Raw genomic sequence first — 19,094 nt, forward strand, 5'->3', positions numbered from 1 at the left:
CCAAACAACTGAACCCCAGTCTCAGACAGTGTTTGACAATCCAGGTAGCCGCGGCCCCACGGCACAGTGAGAGCAGAGCTGATCGGGACATTGAATGCTCAGGGAGGTCACGGGTAGACAGGAGAAACACATCTATTTTCTTTGGACAGCTGTGTAGCATGTGCATTCCTATTTCATTCATTTACGAGCGCTAAGTAATCGTCAACCGTTTATCCATTGTTTATGGGAGGCGGCTTAACGTTCGCATAGCCCACTCAACAATGATGTACCATCTGGGCCAGTGTTGTGAGAGCAGCTCCCTGCAAGGGACCTCCAATGATATTGACTTTATTCTCAGTTCATTTGATTCACTCGCATGTAAAAGGACCCTCCTCACACACCCTGAAATCCCCTTTTCATCCACAGTAAAAAAAATCGGCATACTGTTACTTAGCTACTTCTAAACACTTTTTCTAAAGACTCAAACCCCCCAAAGTAAACTAAACACATACAAATGCATGAATCCTCCCTTGAGCACTAACGATAGCAATGTAGCAATGACAACACTAGTGCTGAGCAAATGTTAGGAGATAATTCAAGCAGTTTTTATCATTGGGGTCCCTTGTTTTTACGTCAGTGAGTAAAATCTTGACTATCTCTATGCTTGCTATGTTCGATCACCCTCGGCCATGAGCCATGCAGCAGCTGTGCATTAGCCTACTATTACGGGTCTCTGCAGGGTAGCCACTAGAGGGGAGTACCCCATCTAGCAACACAGATGTGATTCTCTTTTTCTCAAAATCGATCAAACTAGTCCTCACTTATGTTTTGTTTTGTCAAACAATTGCAGCATCAGCCCAGAACAATAAGCAATCATTTCCTGCCACTTTTTGTTCATCGTTGTGTTTTGTCCTCTAAGTCTGTGTTACTGTAGCTGTAGCCTAGAGTATAATAGCAATATTGATTGGACAGTGGGAAATGACCAGAGGCATTTCTTTCTTGTATCTGTTACACTTGTATAAAACATCTATTTGCCTGCATGACAGTGACTTGAAATGATGGTGTGGAGGGACAAGTCATCCGGCACCTTTTCATTTGAGACATATATTTAGCAAAGGTTCTCTGCTGACTCTGCTATTCAATCAATGTAGATAACACGTACTGGTCCTTCTGTCTCTGCTCTCTGTTGTCCTTGCGTGAAAAGCAATAGAGTGTGCTTGTGTATGTGTGCGTGCGTGCGTGTGTGTGTGTGTATGCACGTGTGTGTGTGTGTGTGTGTGTGTGTGTGTGTGTGTGTGTGTGTGTGTACTTACTGTGTGCATAAGACAAACCCCAGACAAGGCTTTAAATGAAGAGGAACAGGGTTGTGTGGATAAGGAGTCTATGAGGTATTAGCTTTCTCTGGTTTTTAAAAAGGTTTTGGTAACGCTGAGCTTGATCCATCCATTATAGGCAAAAGTTTTATAAGCATGACATAATGCCTAATGACACAATTTATGGTCCTTCAAAAACACTCTGGTGCAAATTAGTAACCACTCATATGATGTGTGCATTTTTGTCAACACATTTGGACTGGCTGATTCATGAGGTTGTCATTTGCTATTAGATTGACTATTAGATTGTACTGACCGGTGTAATGTCATGCTTAGAACTGTGCTGAGTTTTGAAGTGTTACCCAGATTTAGCAGTCACTTTCATTGCATTTTAACGATACTCTTGTGTTCCAAAGCACAGCTGATACGGTTTTATTAAGATTAAATACATTTTAGAATATAGTAAAAAGAATGGAGAAAAAAAAACTTCTAGCCATAATCGAATGTCAAGCAATAATATATGTGGTGTATTATTTTTTATTTTGTGCATAGGCTTTGGACATCTGCATGTAAATACACCTCTTATTTATCACTTTGTTTTTGTTTTGTTTTATTTTGTGTTATTTCCTGGTTGTTATTATGTTTCATCTGTATATTTGACTGGTTCGGTTCCCAGGTGGAGAACTAAGAACTTCATATGGCCTGTATACTGTATCTTAATGTCTCTCTCTCTCTCTCTCTCTCTCTCTCTCTCTCTCTCTCTCTCTCTCTCTCTCTCTCTCTCTCTCTCTCTCTCTTCTCTCTCTCTCTCTCTCTCTCTCTCTCTCTCTCTCTCTCTCTCTCTCTCTCTCTCTCTCTCTCCCCCTCATTCTCTGCTTTTAATCCACAATATTTAATGTTATTATTGATCACATGTATAAAGTTAACTTTGTAACTTCTGTCTGTATAGTTAAGAAGAAAATACTGCTACTAAGGCCTACTCAGTGCAAATATTTATCTGTTTATCAAATACACCATGCTGTACAATATCTCTGTTTCTAGTATGCTTCTCTCCTTTAGAATTAGTTTGATAGAGGTAGGGTGTGCCGACATTTATTTTGTGTTATCCTGATGTGTGGTGCTAGGTAAGTTAATTTTGTGGACAAAGTCTCGATTTCTAGACTAGGCCACCCTATTAGTCCATTCATTTCATTGAGTATTGGTGCATTATTGATATTAGGACTCAATAAATAATCATGGTAATGATAATGATAATGATGATAGTGGTAAAAATGACTTAAATACCCGTCTTAAGTACCTGTATCAGTGTGCTAGTCTCGGGATAAGGCTCTTATTTCCTTCTCTCTTTAAAATTATTGGCAAAACCAGTATCTGCTAATTAACAGGTTATTTAAGGTTGCTTTTCTGGAGAAAAACATTTTTTCAGGCTGAAACAGCAGTATTGTGTTTTTCTTTGTTCTGATTGTAAAAACCACTTGCTGAGGCTGTAGCTGGTGAAATCTGCAAAAGCTGAGTATTTACCTCGTAGTGTCTACAGCTGCGTAGTACTTCACTTGATGCAAGGAAGTACTTCGCTAATGTCCATTAAACAAAGCCAATTTATGGCTTCTTCTTTCAAATTTCAATTTTAGACTGCCCTGAAACAGTGGTTTCTTGAGACCAGCTTCAAGTGTTATTATTAAAAATGTACATGAAAATGATCACCATAAGAGGTAACAAGTTTTTTTCCTTACTTTTTTCTTTTCACTATGTAGCAAATATCAGCCAGAATATGCTTGCAATAATACACAATGTACAACACTGAGTGCCTCTCAGTGTAACAGGATGCATAAATGGTATTCAATTGCTGTTTTCGTTTTCCAGACATGTATTTGCACATGTAGATGAATTCTATCTCTCATGTGTTTCAACATATTTCATATTGTGTCTTTATAAGTACAGTAACTGATTATTTCCATGTTTGTTTAAGGCACCATGTTAGATATTTCAGTTAGTAGAAAATATTCACTCTGCAGTGGACTTACCCCCTTTTTTCTGAGTAGCATAACTGGGAAGGTCGAACTGTAGTAATATACTGTATATGGGTCAAATAAATGAAGTACATTCTGGCTGACAATATTGCATAAAAGAACCAGAACCAGATTCTGGAATTTACAAAAGAATGGACAATCCACCTTGATGTAATTTGCTTTTGTTTCATGATCATCAAACTTTGATTTCATTGTTGAGAACAGAAAATTGACTAATGCATTGTATTTCAAGTATTCATATGTGTATGTAAAAGATGCATACAACACATCTGAACTTCTTTAATGTTCTGTGTTTAATGTGAGCTCAAAGGGTTGGGGTAAGTTAGGATGAGGGGTAGAGTGTGGGGGGGATATTGCTCCTTGAGAAAGCAGTATGGACTGTGGGAAAGCCGAACCCGGTGTGTGGTTGTCACATATTTTTAAGTCACATGTTTGCTACTGATCTTAAAATGGAGGACAGATGATCATGTACCTTTTTATCCAGCTCTTTTGAACTCTCTTTAGCAGGTAGTCTTCACAAAAGTAGTTTTGCTCCTTCTTGTCTGATTCTTAAATATGGAAATAAGTATTTTGATTCATTTTGTAAATACAGCTGTAAAGAAAAATAAGAAATTTAATGTTGTCTTTTAAATACTTTTCATTCTAATATGAATGTTGTTATATTGTACTTAGAAACTGTACCTTTAATATTACCTTTATTAAAAGTGCATTGGACACATCGATTTTAGATGTGCTTTATGTGCTGTTATCCCATAATAAAATTTACCGCTTGTAATGGGCTCTTCATTTTCTGTCTGTCTCTCTATTGTCTGTCTCATTTTAATGTATGACAATACACTACACAGTAGTATTTTGTCCAACTGTTTTTATAAACGGTCCTGATTGAAGGTCCAGATACTCATTAGCCAGAAGCCAGAAGCATGGGTTTGGACAACCCTAAGCCATTAGAAGAGTAGAGAAAAAGAGTCTCTCCACAGACAGACCATATGCAAATAGGTTTATTACATTTTAGAGAAAACATAATGGTGTTGTTTGTGTATGTACTCATATACTTTTGCACAATTAGAGTAGGCTAGGCACATTGTTTTCGTAGTAAAATAACCGTAAAGTTATTTTCTTCAAGAATCTACACTCACTTTATTAGGAACACTATTCTAATAGCCTATTTGATAGGGCCTCCCTTTGCCCTCAAAACAGCCTCAATTCTTTGTGGCATTGATTCATAAGATGTTGGAAACATCCCTGAGATTCTGGTCCATGATGACCTTTCCTGCAGATTTGTCAGATGCACTTTCAAGCTGTGAATCTCCTGTTCTACCACATCCCAAAGGTGTTCTTTTGGATTCAGATCCAGTGACTGGGAGGGCCACTAAAGAACACTAAACTCATTGTCATGTTCATGAAACCAGTTTGAGACGACTTTTGCTTTGTGACATGGTCATTATCATGCTGGAAGTAGCCATAGAGGATGGGTACATTATGGCCATGAAGGGATGCACATGGTCGGAGAGGACACTCAAATAAGCTGTTGCATTCAAGCAATGATTGACTCGTATTAACAGGCCCGTGACAAGAAAACATTCCCGACACCGTTACACCATGTGAATGAATGACAACGTGCACAGCTGTTCCTAATAAAGGGTTCGGTGATTTTTTTTTTCCCCGGACCGTTTTCTATAACGACTTCGTTTTCCGGGGGTGGCATTTGATAATGTAACACCAAATAAACTTTCAGAGACGCATGAGAGCATCAGATCACACCATACACACCACACAGTTTGTCAAAGTATATCTAAACTACAGCTATTATAATTATCATAAGCGTATGTTATAAAGGGACATAAAACAGCGGTACTTATGGAGCTGATATGGTGAGTCGTGTTTCATATAAATAGTTCTGCCAGACAGTTTAGTTGGCTATAGCTCCATTACCCATGGTACTGTATCTTCTGTAGCTAGACTTGTAGGTGTGTATTTGAAAATATATCATATTTTACTGTTTTCCCTGGCGTACTTACTGGTGGTCACTTATGGTGTCACTTGTTAGCTTGTTGTTAGCTTGTTGTTACCGTGATAAATCATGCTTTGAACTAACATGTGTGTCGTTAGCTGCTAAATTTGCATGAAATCAGATGTTATATTTTCTTATCTCAGGGAAGATATTCCATCTAGTGATGACACTCCATTCTTCACTAGAGATGTCTATGATAAATTCTCACTGGCACCTACAATGGACGAACTCTTTGCTATTGCTCAAAGGTACAGTGTATATTAGCTGTTTTTTGTTTTTACTTTTTACTGTCAAATGGTTAAGTTGAGTTTTTATTAAGAAGCTAATGAAGTTGCCACCGTTTCCAGTTCCACAGTGAAGGATGAACCTAAGGACAAATCTAAGAAAAAATCAGAACCCCCTCCTTCTACAGAGAACAAGTCCAAAGGCAATGACAACATCAGGGATAACAAGAAGAGTGGCTGTTTGGACAGCCATGACACTGAAGATCGTTGCTCTGACAGTAAGGACAACCTCAATGACACCCAGAGTGCTACTGCTGAGGACACAGACAGCCACTGCCATGCGTCAGACCTTTACCCTGAACCTAGAGTGCCTTTCCCCTGTGTGTCAAGTCTCACTAGCAAAGAGCAGCTGATATATCTGCGTGTGCTGACAAGTAAACAAGCCAAACAGCCTCCTCAGGTACCTATGCTGTCTTATTAATATGAACACCATTCTGCAAGCTATGCAGTTGTCACCTGTCTTCTCTTTTAAGATTTTTTTCCATACATACATGTCTCCTGCCTCACAGCACACCCTGTCATAATTTTCAACATGGTCTTGACAGTCGTAGAACGTGGATTTCCATACATCGTGGTTAGAGTGGTCACATGTGACATACATTTCTGGCAGAGTTTGCAGCAGCAGAGTTTGCAGCAGCGTGTGAACAGTGAGATGTCGGAGTTCATGAGGTACCTGCAGGAGGTGGCCAGGATGTGTGCAGAGGATTACAACTACGTATCCCAGGGAGCAGTGCGGTATTCAGAGGTACTTCTACACTACACTGCAGTCCTTCATCCCCCTGCCGTGGAGATACCTGTGTAGCTGTTGTACAGTTGAGGCCAAAATGATTAGCCCTCCAGGTATTATGGAACATTTTCCTAAAATTCGTCCCAACGTTTGAAGCATTGATAAAACGTGATATAATCAAACATTCACCAGTGCTATTTAGTAGCTTTTGGTACAGGCTTGCTTTATATCAAATATAGTGCAAAATGGGGTGGTCAAAAATATTAGCCCCCATGTGAATTTTTGCTTTCAAACCACACCTGTACAGTCAATTGGCTTCCTAACAACACCTGCAGTGTTTCCTCTATATGCATTTATTGGTGGCGGGCCGCCACGAATGAATTTCCTCCGCCACAAATTGATTCAGTCCACCCAAAAAAATGTTTTATAATAATATCCACCTCTGAACATTTTTGCTGATTAAAATATATCTGATCCTAGATCAGCGCTATAATGGATGTTGACTATAAGTGCACCTAAATCCACGCCCATCTCTCTCTAACCGCTGATCCAAAATCAGATTAATGACATTAAACATTCAGTTGACGACGTGACACAAGGGCTACTCCTGATTGGTCTAAATGTGAACCGGCATGAGAACCGTGCAGACTCAACCATCCCTGCTGAAAAACTGTCGCAAATTGAAGAACTCGCGCAAGTTGGAAACACTGGGAAACGTTCGCCAAGTTGGACATACTTTTCCTGTTGTGTTTGAGACGGAGCCAAGACTGCTCGTTTGGAAGGACATTGGATGCGTGAGTAACGTAAACCTTCAGAGCTGATGGATGGAAACCGGTATCACAAGTTTATATTCTGTATTTTTTTTTTTGTTTTGTTGCCATCCTACCTCTAGTTTTGGTTGAAATTAGGTCGTTGTTTTGAGCGCGCGTGCGCGTTTCGTGCGCGTGCACGCGAAAAAAAAATCGGATGTTGCTTATGTTTGGCGAAGAAAGGGAGAGGCCTTCAACCCTACGAACACAGTTCCCACAGTTAAACGTGGTGGTGGGAGCATCATGCTGTGGGGCTGTTTTGCAGCCTCAGGCACAGGGAGCCTTGTTCGGGTGCATGGCATCATGAAAAAAGAAAATTATGTTGAAATTGTGAGGGATAATATGAAGAAATCTGCTCTTAGTTTAGGCTTAGGTCGTCGCTGGGTCTTCCAACAAGACAAAAGCATACATCAAAATTGGTCCAACAGTTTCTTAAGGACACCGAAACCAAGGTCCTGGAGTGGTCCGCACAGAGACCAGATCTCAATTCTATTGAGAATCTGTGGATTGTCCATGCTCGGAAACCACACAATTTGGACCAGCTGGAACAATTTGCAATAGAAGAATGGGCCAAAATCCCTCAAGAGACCTGTGCCAACTTAGTAAAGAACTACTCTAAGAGGTTGTTGTCAGTTGTGGCTCAGAAAGAGTGCACTATTGACTATTAATGGCCAGGGGGCTAATCATTTTGGACGTGTCATTTTTGCCGTTTCTTGTTTCAACTCAACGCATCAATAAAATATACTATTCTTTGTCTTTATTATTTTGGAAACAAATACACTATAAACACTTGTTGTTAATGGTCATTTCCATGGAGAAATCAAGGGTTTTGTCTGATTTCACAAGGGGGGGCTAATCATTTTGGCCTCAACTGTAGTTCAGAGATATTTACACAAGCTTCTCTGTTACAGGAGTATCTCGGAGCCTGCCTAGAACATGTGAAGAGCTATCCACAGCTTTACCTCACCCACGATATGACCAGTTTAACAGGGGGCACATTCAGCCCAGGCCTCTCCCTGACCTTTGAGAAACAGCTGCTGACTATGGTGAGTGATACTTTAACCATCAATAAAGAATTGGTAAAGAACATAGAGTAGTAATCACTGGGAAGTGTATTGCCTGTGTCTTGGATTGAAGATGACTTATACTTGAGATACAAAATTGTATTTTTTCTGTCTCTACTTTAAACCTTTATTTCTACAGGGCAACGTTGAGATTACAGACCACAAGATGCTGCCTAATAATGCACAACTTCCCTCAGATTATGAGAGAGTTTCGTCAGAGCATCCCCCAGCTAAGAAAGCAAAGCAGACACACACTGTGAGCATGTTACTTTCCTTTTTAATGACTATTTCATGAAGCAAGGAACAAAGATGATACTGTGTTCCTCACAAACCCACCGGAGGGTGCAGAAACCCATCCGTCACCTTGGAGAGAAAAAAACACTGATGTTTCTAGGAAGTTGCTAAGCAGTGTTTATGTCTAGTAATGATCATTTTAGGTATTACTTTGTTTGAGGAATGTTAAAAAGATAATACAGAATGTATATTACCTGATAGAAAATAGGGCTAGGGTGAATAAGATGTTCCTTGGCTGACTTCTTTACGTGTGTTCTGTCTGTTTGCAGGGGGTCAGCAGTGACAGTAATGCTGAGAAGCTGTGTGGCCGGTATGAGCCCCATGTGTGCCTGACCAAAGACGCCCTGGTCAGACTGCTGAACAACCATGGCCCAGAGTTCAGTGAGTCCTGGGAGCTGCCTGTGAGGGTGAAAATGAACCCAGGGAAAGGTAGGCCATCACTACGTTATTAAAGAGGATAGCGCCTCATTCACTCCATCTCGCAACTGCATTGTTTATCTATTCATTAAGTAAGAAAACACATACTTATGTTCTTATGATTTTGATGTCAAGGAACCGGCATGTATTGGCACCGAATGGCCACATGGTGGTGTAATTACACTACTGTGAGATTTGGCCTACCACACAAATATTCTTGTTTAGACTTTAGATATGCCATATAGCAGCGAACCTCGTCCTCATTCCTCATCGACCATAAACATGCAGTTCTCATGGATATCATTTTGTGAGATTAAATGTTCCGTAATCCCCAGGCAGTAGTCAGAGCAGGACGGTGTACGTCGACTCTCCCCTGCTGAAGACAGAGATGACTGTGAGAGAGAGGAGTCACCTCTACCACGAGGAGAGCCTGAAGCTGTCCATCAAGAACGACGGCTTTAAGAATGTATTCCACGTCATGACAGAGGCCCCTGCTACAGACAAACAACTTCCAGTGGTATGGAAGCCCGTGGTCATGGCAGACATCTTGTGAATGTTTTTTTATTTTTTATTATTATTTGTTTCTCACTGTATAACCCTTAGAGTTTACATTTTTACATTTTTGGCATTTAGCAGACGCCTTATTCCAAAGCGACTTACAATCAATACATTTGACTAAGCAAGTGAATCATCAATCCACCAGTCGCAGGAAGAGTAATCTAGCTCAGGCCCTGGGCCATTGGCAGTCTCAGTGATGGAAGTTTTTTTAATATATATATATATATATATATATAGATAGATAGATAGATAGACACTGGAGAACAGAGAAACAGTACAAGGGGGGCAGTAGAAGTCATAAGGGACACAGTAAAGGGGAAAAGCGGGTGTCTCAGGAGACGCAGTGCTGGGGGGTAGTAGGAGGAGCAGTAAAGGTGTAACCCCATAGAGTGCCCCCCATTCATTTGAGTGTCTGTTTTAACAGGAGAGCTCTCAAAGAAGCCTTGTGTCCTTTGAGAACACCGGTCTGGATTTTGAAATCCACTTAACGGACCTGGAGACGTTTGGAGAATCGACCCAGTCCCTTAAAAGACCGACGAACAAGACGGAACAGAACACAAATGTCCAAAGCAGAGAACCCGGAACCTCTGGACCTTGGCTTCTGAAATCCAGAGGGACTGTTGTTGCTGCTAAGAAGACCAAGCGCAGTCAGGAGAACGAAGAGGTGAACTCTTCATGGACAGAAATGGAGGAGGAGCCCAAAGAGAAGCCGACAGAGACGGACTTGAGTGAGCAGAAAGTCCCTCAGAGCCCTGCTGCACTGCAGGCCGAGAGGCTGACACAGGACTCTGTCCAGGAGTCAGAGGAGATGTCGGCCTTGTCCGGGGACTCAGAGGACGAGCGTCTTGTGATCGACGACTCCCCAGCCCCAACAACCAGGAAGCTGTCCAAGACTAAACCCCAGGCTCGGACTGAGGCCACCCTGTCAAGCTCCGACAAACCCCAGAGCTCCTCCACTGAAGCCATACCAGAAACCCCCAGGTCCCCCCCCTCCTCCTCCCAGAAAGCCAGAACCAGACGGATCCCCGCTTCCACTCCAAAGAGAGTGGCCAGGAGCGGCAAAGTAGCAGGGGACTGTGACCAGCTTGGCCAGATCCTACGCATGCAGAAAGCCATGCTGAAACCTGCCCACAGCCATGCCCAGAACCCAGCCAAATCAGAGCTCCTCTCTCCCTCACGAGCAGTGTTCACCCCAGGACATCCCCACCCACAGTCACTGGTGAAGCACTGTGTGTCCTCGTTCCTGGAGAGCAGTGAGAACCTGGACAGGGAGCGCTATCTCGCTGCTCCCTCTGGACCTTCATCCATAGACAACCTGAATACGTCCCAACCAAAAAGTTGGTATTTATAACAAGCTACCCCCTTTATGATAAAAAAAAAAAATACAGATCAAGTATGTGAGGTTGTATTGTATTTTCCTAATGAAATGAATCTGTCATCTGAGTTGAATGGTGATTGTAGAGGAAGTGTAGGCCATCAGTATGTGACACATTTATAATATGTCCTCCTCTCTCCAGGGCTCCTGTCAGAGGACCTGATGGTGAGTGCGGAGGATGAGCAGGACTATGAGGCTCCGGAGGAGGGGAACATGCTCTACAAGCTCTACAGTCTGCAGGACGTGCTCCTCATGGTGTGCAGCAGTGTCCTCCTGGCCCACAGCAGGAGGGTGGGAAGCGGCCCCGCCGGAACCAGTGCCAACAAGGTCAGTGTGGCTGCTGTCAAGACGGCTCTAAGAATGTGTTCCACGTCCTGACAGAGGCCCCTGCTACAGACAAACAACTTCCAGCGGTATGGAAGCCTGCTGTGGTCATGTTGTGAATGTTTTTTTTAATTATTATTATTTGTTTCTCACTGTGTAACCCTTAGAGTGCCCCCCATTCATTTGAGTGTCTGTTTTAACAGGAGAGCTCTCAAAGCTTCTGACTCACTTTAACCATAAAGGAGCTGTTTTAATTCCACTCCTCCAATACTTTTAGTTTTGGTTTATTTTGTGCAGGAGGGTAAAGAAGCCCAAAAGGGCTTGTCGAGTAGTCCGCCCCCTAGCGGTTAGAAATCACACAGACGATTGGTCATAATTCACACAGATTCAACGTCGATACAAAAGTAAAGAACATTTAAAAAGTCAAGCTGGATTGCTTGAATATTTTCAGTTTTGCACTTTTTGCTCGTTTTTGCTCGTATTGCTCCTGCACCTTGGATGGGGAGCAACAGTTTTCTTTTTCCCCTTTCCTACTAACCTTCACCAGTTAACCCTCTCCCCCCTCCCCTTCCCATGTGTCCCCAGCACTACCTTAATTAGACCCCTATACTTTCTTTCTCTATATATTTCTTGTCTCTTTTTATTGTTACTACTCAATCTTTTCAGTTTGTAAAGCGTCTTTGAGTGTCTAGAAAAGCGCTATATAAGTCTAATGTATTATTATTATTATTATTATTATTATTATTATTATTATTATTATTATTATTATTATCATCATCATTATAATCTCGCCCCCAGACTTTTTTGGGGGGGGGACATTTTTTGTTTCTAATGTGCAATGTGAATCTGTTCCATGCTGATCACTGTGTGGTGTAAAACATTTGACCTCCAGTATGTTCTGGTCCTCACAGATAGTCCCTGTCCATGTTCTGGCCAAGATGGAGTACCAGCTGTGCCATGGAGTGGAGTGTCTGACTAAGAACGAGGCCTGTCAGCTGTGGGCTGAAACACTGCTTCACTCCAGCACCGTCTCCTACGTCTGTAAGACTTCTCCATGACGACAACCCACTCTCCTCTAACCAACACAGTCATGTTCCCATTGTTGTTATTATGTGGGATTATGTGAGATTCCACCCTTTAGATAATCACAGACAGTGACTGAAGTTCTGACTAATTTTAAACCAAATGGCCTCAAAAACAGTGCAATGCCTTTGTTGCCTGCCGGGAACCTGAGAATGGCTGCAGGTTAAATAGACTGAAGTTCTTAACTTAAAAGTCTTTAAGATTAAATAACTTCTTCTAAGCAGCAGACATTCCCTGGCACTGGAGGCTCCTCCCACAGACCAACGTGATAGCCCTAAGATGACTCACTCCACCCTGGGACTCCTGACTGTTTTGTTGACACCGTCGCCATGACTACAGGCCCATAATTGTTGGTTTGGCAGAAGCTAACATAGAGATCCGGCCCCAAATGATGTGTTCGGCCTCAATGACTCTGAATGCTCGATGTCGTCATCTAGAGCTGAGAGAGGCCAGAAATTGTTTGTGTTATCTCTAGCTCTGGAATCTGGGGTGGAGGGACACACCCTACCCTTGTTTTTTTTACTAGCGAGCGCCTGTGTTACGGGTCCGATTCATTGATCCCTCCTCTCCTCCTTTGATTTATTGATTGAATCCATCCGCATTCCCATGAATCATACTAGACTACCTAGACATACCTAGACTATTTAACAACTGTTTGTTGTGACTTTGTAGAAGATGATTTAGGTGTCACATTGAATCTGGTTAGTTATGTTTCTATATTGGTCTTGCATGCATTGTTGAAAGAATGCAGGGAGGAGTTGTCCTTGCCTGCACTCTTATCTCAGTTTCTGATTGAATTACAAGTGTTAAGAAAGAGAGGGTATTTTTCTTGGGTCTGAAGCCTTGTTAGTTTAACAGACTATTATTGATAGCGGTACGTAGCCAACTTCACCCCATATCCGAAAGGCCCATCCCAGACTGATTTGAATGAGTCTGCATTGTCCCTTTGTTTGATAGACTTCAGGACCAGGAGTGAGGCTCAATACAGGGTTCCCACGGGTCCTTGAAATCCTTGAAAGTTTGTGAATTTGAGACCAAAAAATCAAGGTTTTTGAAAATAGACATGGGTCATTGAAAGTGCTTGAATTCCCCCCTCTCTCTCTCTAAAATATATATATATATATATATATATATATGAAAAAATGTTTTACTTAGCTCGTCAACTAGTAAAAAAGTCTCTTGCTTAACTTTACACGTATTTCATAATATATTGTTTTGCTGTGCTGTGGTAGAGAAGGCAAGAGACCATCTAGTGTTCACACATTCAAGCCTCTCTTTTTTAATTGTTGTCTGTGAGCGGATAGTTCCTATTATAGAAATTCTCATCTAGATCTGTCTCAAACTATGCCGTGTTGGGTCCTTGAATTTGAGGGAATTGAGTCTTGAAAGTCCTTGAAAGGTGCTTGAATGTGATGTTTCAGAAGGTGTGAACTCAGAACCCTGAGGCTAAATAAGACAGAGCTGGAAATGCCCTCTGCGCTGGAGAGAGATCAGAGGCTTAAGAGTGTATAGAGAAGAACAGTGTTACAACTACAAACAACACTGCATCTCTATCAGTCGGTCCCATCAGAACGCAGGTTGTTTGTACGTACGATAATAAACACGATGCAGAGAGGAACCTTTGGGTTTGTGTGCGGTCGTGACATGGTTAAAGACACTTCTGAAGGGTATCGCCCACTTGATGACCTCATTCAGCAAGCCTCAACAAGCATGTCCGTTGTTTCTCCTAATCAAAGACTTGTTTTAACTTGTTAAAGTCATGTGAATGAGACCCTGTATAGAAAGAGGATGCCTTTAAGGAGCACATTCTTTATATAACCATGAGAAGCAGAGGCAGGGGTGAGTGGGAGCTGCTCATTGCTGCAGAAAGGAGAGAAGGGAGATGCCAAAGTCAACTCCTCGTCTCTGGAAATCTGTGTTCATCTCTGGCTTCATTAGTAGTGGCCATGGAGGCGTGCTGATAGATCTCATAGCTCTTGATGTAGAAGCTCATTATCTCTGTCTCTGCCCCCCCCCCGCTCGCTCCCTACCTCTATCTCTATCTCTCTATCAATCTCTGTATCTACATCTCTCCAGGTCACATCAATGCCCACACATCAAACGTAGCATTGCTACGGAAGCTACCAGCAGACTGGAAACAGAACGCATCCTGTGACTTCAAGTGAGTTCTCTGTCTCCTCATGGACAGTGTTGTATCTCAAAGTTCGCCGTCTCAGCTAAGATGCATGTGACCTAATCATCTATTTGCCAACGTCCCGTCCTTGGCTGCGTCTGTTTCCTCATTGGTCCTTTTGATCATCACTATCAAAATCAGTGACGTCGTCAAAGTCTGTCCATTGTTAAATGTTTGACTTAATTCAGGGCAAAGCTGTGATGGCATCTAACGTGGCGACTGTCTCTTCTCTGTACTATCTGCAGGCCGTCCAAATCACTCAACATACTGCATCATTTGCTGAAAAAAATGACCGGGTGAGATGACTCTCGTTGTTTTAGCCGAACTCTTTCCTGTGAATGATTCAACCCTCAGTCTAATACCTTCTTTCTAATAAGCTGCAATATGATACACCGTTTGGAATGGTAATCCAACTGTTCCAGGTGAGAGGGTGGTGAGAGGGTGGTGAGAGGGCGGTGAGAGGGCGGTGAGAGGGCGGTGGCAAGTCTGTTTTGTTTTTGGATGGCTTCGGTCACCGTGCCTTTTCACGAGCTGCACCCCGCCTCTGGAACTCTCTCCCTCAACCACTCAGAGACTCACCCTCACTCCTCACTTTTAAATCCCACCTCAAAACCTACCTGTTCTCCCATGCTTACAGCCTCCCCTACCCCTAGCCATCTCCCCCAACCCTGCCACCCCCCCTCCCCCCCTGACATGCATACAGCCTCCCCTACCCCTAACCATCTCCCCTATCCCTAACCCTAACCCTAACCCTCCCCGTTCGCTAACTCTGTGTTCCATGTTATCTGTTGCTTGTTTCTGTGTTTTCCGTTTCTCCCATATTGTCAGCGTCTTTGAGCCTCGGAAAAGCACTATATCAATTTAATGAATTATTATTATTATTATTATGATGGCTATATCTGGGCATGTCTCGTCCTCACACTCCCACTTTGGCATAGTGGTGTGCTTGCATCACTGCATCTCTCATCCCGTCTCTGAGCTCCAGGCCAGGACATTCTGCCAGCCTGTGTTTGTGTTAGAGAGAGCAAGTTACACAATCTACAGCGCAATCTGGGCACAATGGATCTGTCACTTACTGGTTTTTACAAATCAACACTTGGCACGCACCGGCATTCCTCTGTGTTTTCTCTTTTTTTCCCCCTCCCTCACTCCCTCTATCTCTCCCTTTCTTTCTCTCACTCTCATTCAATCTCTCAGTGTTAGACATGTTTCAGGGTACCCACCCTTAGACAAACATGTCTAACACTCACAGTGAGAGATAGCATAACATGCTTCACCAGGTGGAATGTTGTTTTGAAGTATTTGGACATATTGTGTGTGTGTGTGTGTGTGTGTGTGTGTGTGTGTGTGTGTGTGTGTGCGCTCGCAGGCTAGAAGAGGGCCACTACATGTTACGCCACAAAGCAGGAGACCCATTTGTGACCATCCTTAAAGCAGCAGATGGGAACCCGAGGGTGAGCGTCGGGGTATACGACCTGCAGCAGGCCCACAGCGCCGTGCCCCAGCCCCCCGCCCTCGGCCTGCTGCCCTGGGTGCCTGTCGACCCGGCTGTCGTCCTGCCCTTCCACCAGAAGCACGGTCGCGTTCCCTGCACCTTCCCCCCAAGAGACCTCCAGCACGCTCAGAAGGTAAGGTGGATTTGAATAGAATGTTGTCCTACAACGTTATTCGGCATGTGAATCATGCGTCAGAGACGGTAGCTATGTGTGATTTGCATTTTCAAACTGTAAATGTTCAGATGAAACCCACCCATGCTGTCACGGGATAGGTAATGTATGTCTAAACGTACGGTATATTTGAATAGAATGTTGTCCTACAACGTTATTCGGCATGTGAATCATGCGTCGGAGACGGTAGCTATGGCGCCGTGCGATTTGCGTTTTTCAAACTTTAAGTTATAGTGTTCAGATGAAACCCACCCATGCTGTCAAGGGTTAGGTACTGTATGTCTAAAGGTAAGGTGTATTTGAATAGAATGTTGTCCTACAACGTTATTCAGCATGTGAATAATGCGTCAGAGACGGTAGCTATGGCGCCGTGCGATTTGCGTTTTTCAAACTGTAAGTTATAGTGTTCAGATGAAACCCACCCATGCTGTCACGGGATAGGTACTGTGTGTCTAAAGGTGAGTGATGTCTGGGGAGTCCACACCCTTTCCCTCCCACACAGTCGTGCAGACAGACGTACAGCCATGGTAAATACTCCCCTCTACCCCTGACAGACCAGCTTCTGACATCCCACAATCCCCTGCTCTGAGACAAAGACACCCTGACATGTTAATGGTCTCTTAGGTACCACAGCCACTCATTTCTGCATCTAGGTCCCAAAACTAAGAAGAGAGGAACATTAGAGAAAATAACTGGTAGTGTAAGTATTTATTCCTAGAATATCAACAGCAAAGGAGGGTAGCTATCTTCATTGTGTAATCTGGAACATTCTTCAAAGAGTTGTCTGAAACACCCTCAGGGACGTCTGCTGCTACAAGCCCTCCGTGCTCTCTGTCATAACCTCACTTTACCTCTCAGTACTGGTCAGGACTGTGAAGAGTCAAGCCCCTGGAGCAATACTGTGTTACAGTTGTACAGTATTAGAGGGTATATGTCTGTGTTACAGTTCTACAGTATTAGAGGGTATGTCTGTATTACAGGGTCAGCTGTGCCAAGGAGGGATGGATAGTCAGTCAATCCCCTTGATATTACTACCAAGTTAGTTTTGACAATATCAGTGGCTCAGGAGGTAGAGCCGGCGCCTAATGATCGCAAGGTCTGCAGTTCGGCAGTTCGTATCCAGGCTGTGGATCCACGTGTCGAGGTGTCCTTGAGCAAGGCACTGAACCCCTAATTGATCCAGGGTCGCCCTCTATGGCTGAACCCTTGCCTCGAGCCCCAAATTTCAACAATTGACTGACAAGTTGATAGTATGGCAATAAAACAGTTATTATTATCGAAAGTATGATTTCTTGCTTGTCCACTGTTTATTCAAGAGTCTGAGCACTCCAAATTCACTTCACATCAGAGTTGTGTATTTTTTGTTTTTTTTTAAATCTTGCATGTTCCTCAAATCTGTTGTGTGTGTACATTTAGACACACTCCATTCTCATATTTGTTTTCGTTTTGTTCCCCCCTCTTCTCTGTCTCCTCACAGGCAGGACGCAAGGGCCCAGGGAAGGGAGGGGCCGGGGGAGGCAAGGGCCCAGGGAAGGGAGGGGCCGGGGGAGGCCAGGGCCCAGGGAAGGGAGGGGCCGGGGGAGGCCAGGGCCCAGGGAAGGGAGGGGCCGGGGGAGGCCAGGGCCCAGGGAAGGGAGGGGCCGGGGGAGGCCAGGGGAAGAAGAAGAAGAACAAAGGCCAGCGTGCCAAGAGGCGTGAGAAGTGGATCCAGAAGCATATTCAACGGGCCGCTGAAAAGCCCAGCCAATAGAACCCTTTATAGAAGCAGGGGTGGAGCAGTCAGGAGGAGAGGAAGATGACGAAGAGGAGCCAATCAATAGAATATGTTATTCTGTATCTCCTGTACAGCAGCACTGTCATCTGTTTACTTGAATGTAAATACTAAAGCACTTGAGTTTGTTGCACTTACTGAGCTTGTGTTAGCTCTTTGTATTTCATACTTTGTGTGTGTATATAAATGTCAATATTGAATAAAGATATCACCGCTTTCTGAACTGTGAAGGCAACCCTGGCAATCTCATCAGCTGTGATGATGCTAACACAAGATTTTGAAGTTAATTCCATAGGTGGATAAATGTGGGTGGGAGAGTGAGTTAGAGACACAGAGGCCAATGAGAATATTTGTTTGTTGAACATTTCAGTATAATGTTCCTGATGTCCAGAAACTCCTTTTCATGTGAGGGGCATCGGCTGATCCTGTCACAACGTCACTGAACTTCATGATGATCTTCATGTATAGTTCATCTTCATGATCTTCATGTATAGTTAGTGTTCTGAAGGCTCACAGCTCCGTCATACGTAGCTTTTAATAGAATCAGTGGGACAACTTCAACAGAGCTGATTTTGTACTCCTTACCCTTGGAGAAAGAGAAGAAGCTTCTGGCAATAGATGTTCACAGTCCTCCTGTCCATCATAATCACGTCATATTTCTCACCAGTGAAGATAAGATGTGCATTCTAGAACTTTATATTAGTCTTCCCTTGAATAAGCCTCAATTTGAGCCCACTCAGGCACATGTAATGCATTCTCAAATTCTGCAACTGTTCTTTGCCACATAATGGACCTCAAGCCACCTCACACAGGCCTCTTTCACACCGGCACTTCCGAACGCCGGTTCGCGTTCGCGTGCCGAAACCTCCGAACGTTGGCGCTGTCTGGCGAACGAGCCCGCGTTCATACCAGTGTATCGTTCGTGGCTCGTTCGCCAGACAGCGCCAACGTTCGGAGGTTTCGGCACGCGAACCATACCTGTCCAACCCTCCCGTTTTTCCCGGGATTCTCCAGTATTTTACCTTTCTTTCCCGCTGTGCTCCCGTTTTAATATTTTCCCGTAAATCTCCCGTATTTTTAACCTATAATATAATATAATTTAACACTTAATTGTTAGTGCATGCGCACAATCGTTATATCCATATCGGAGTTGACTTGTTTCCGCTCGTTTCTTGGGCTGCGTTCGTAATTTTGCTCTGAGAGCGCCGGAACGCA

General features: G+C 43.4%; 1 protein-coding gene across 1 annotated transcript; it reads left to right on the top strand.

Annotated features, from left to right (window-relative positions):
• Positions 1–5,552: 5,552 nt before the first annotated feature.
• ice2 (interactor of little elongator complex ELL subunit 2) lies at positions 5,553–17,858 on the top strand (the record flags this gene model as incomplete). Its single annotated transcript, XM_080539615.1, has 14 exons — positions 5,553–5,581; positions 5,681–6,017; positions 6,228–6,362; positions 8,065–8,199; positions 8,357–8,473; positions 8,781–8,940; positions 9,264–9,445; positions 9,911–10,823; positions 11,004–11,188; positions 12,097–12,226; positions 14,345–14,429; positions 14,687–14,737; positions 15,811–16,069; positions 17,586–17,858. 14 exons carry the CDS (start codon positions 5,553–5,555, stop codon positions 17,856–17,858), a joined length of 2,991 nt encoding a protein of 996 aa, XP_080395741.1.
• Between the last annotated feature and the right edge of the window lie 1,236 nt (positions 17,859–19,094).

Source organism: Nansenia antarctica (assembly GCF_963989245.1).
Source record: "Nansenia antarctica genome assembly, chromosome: 9".
Classification (NCBI taxonomy): Eukaryota; Metazoa; Chordata; class Actinopteri; order Argentiniformes; family Microstomatidae; genus Nansenia; species Nansenia antarctica.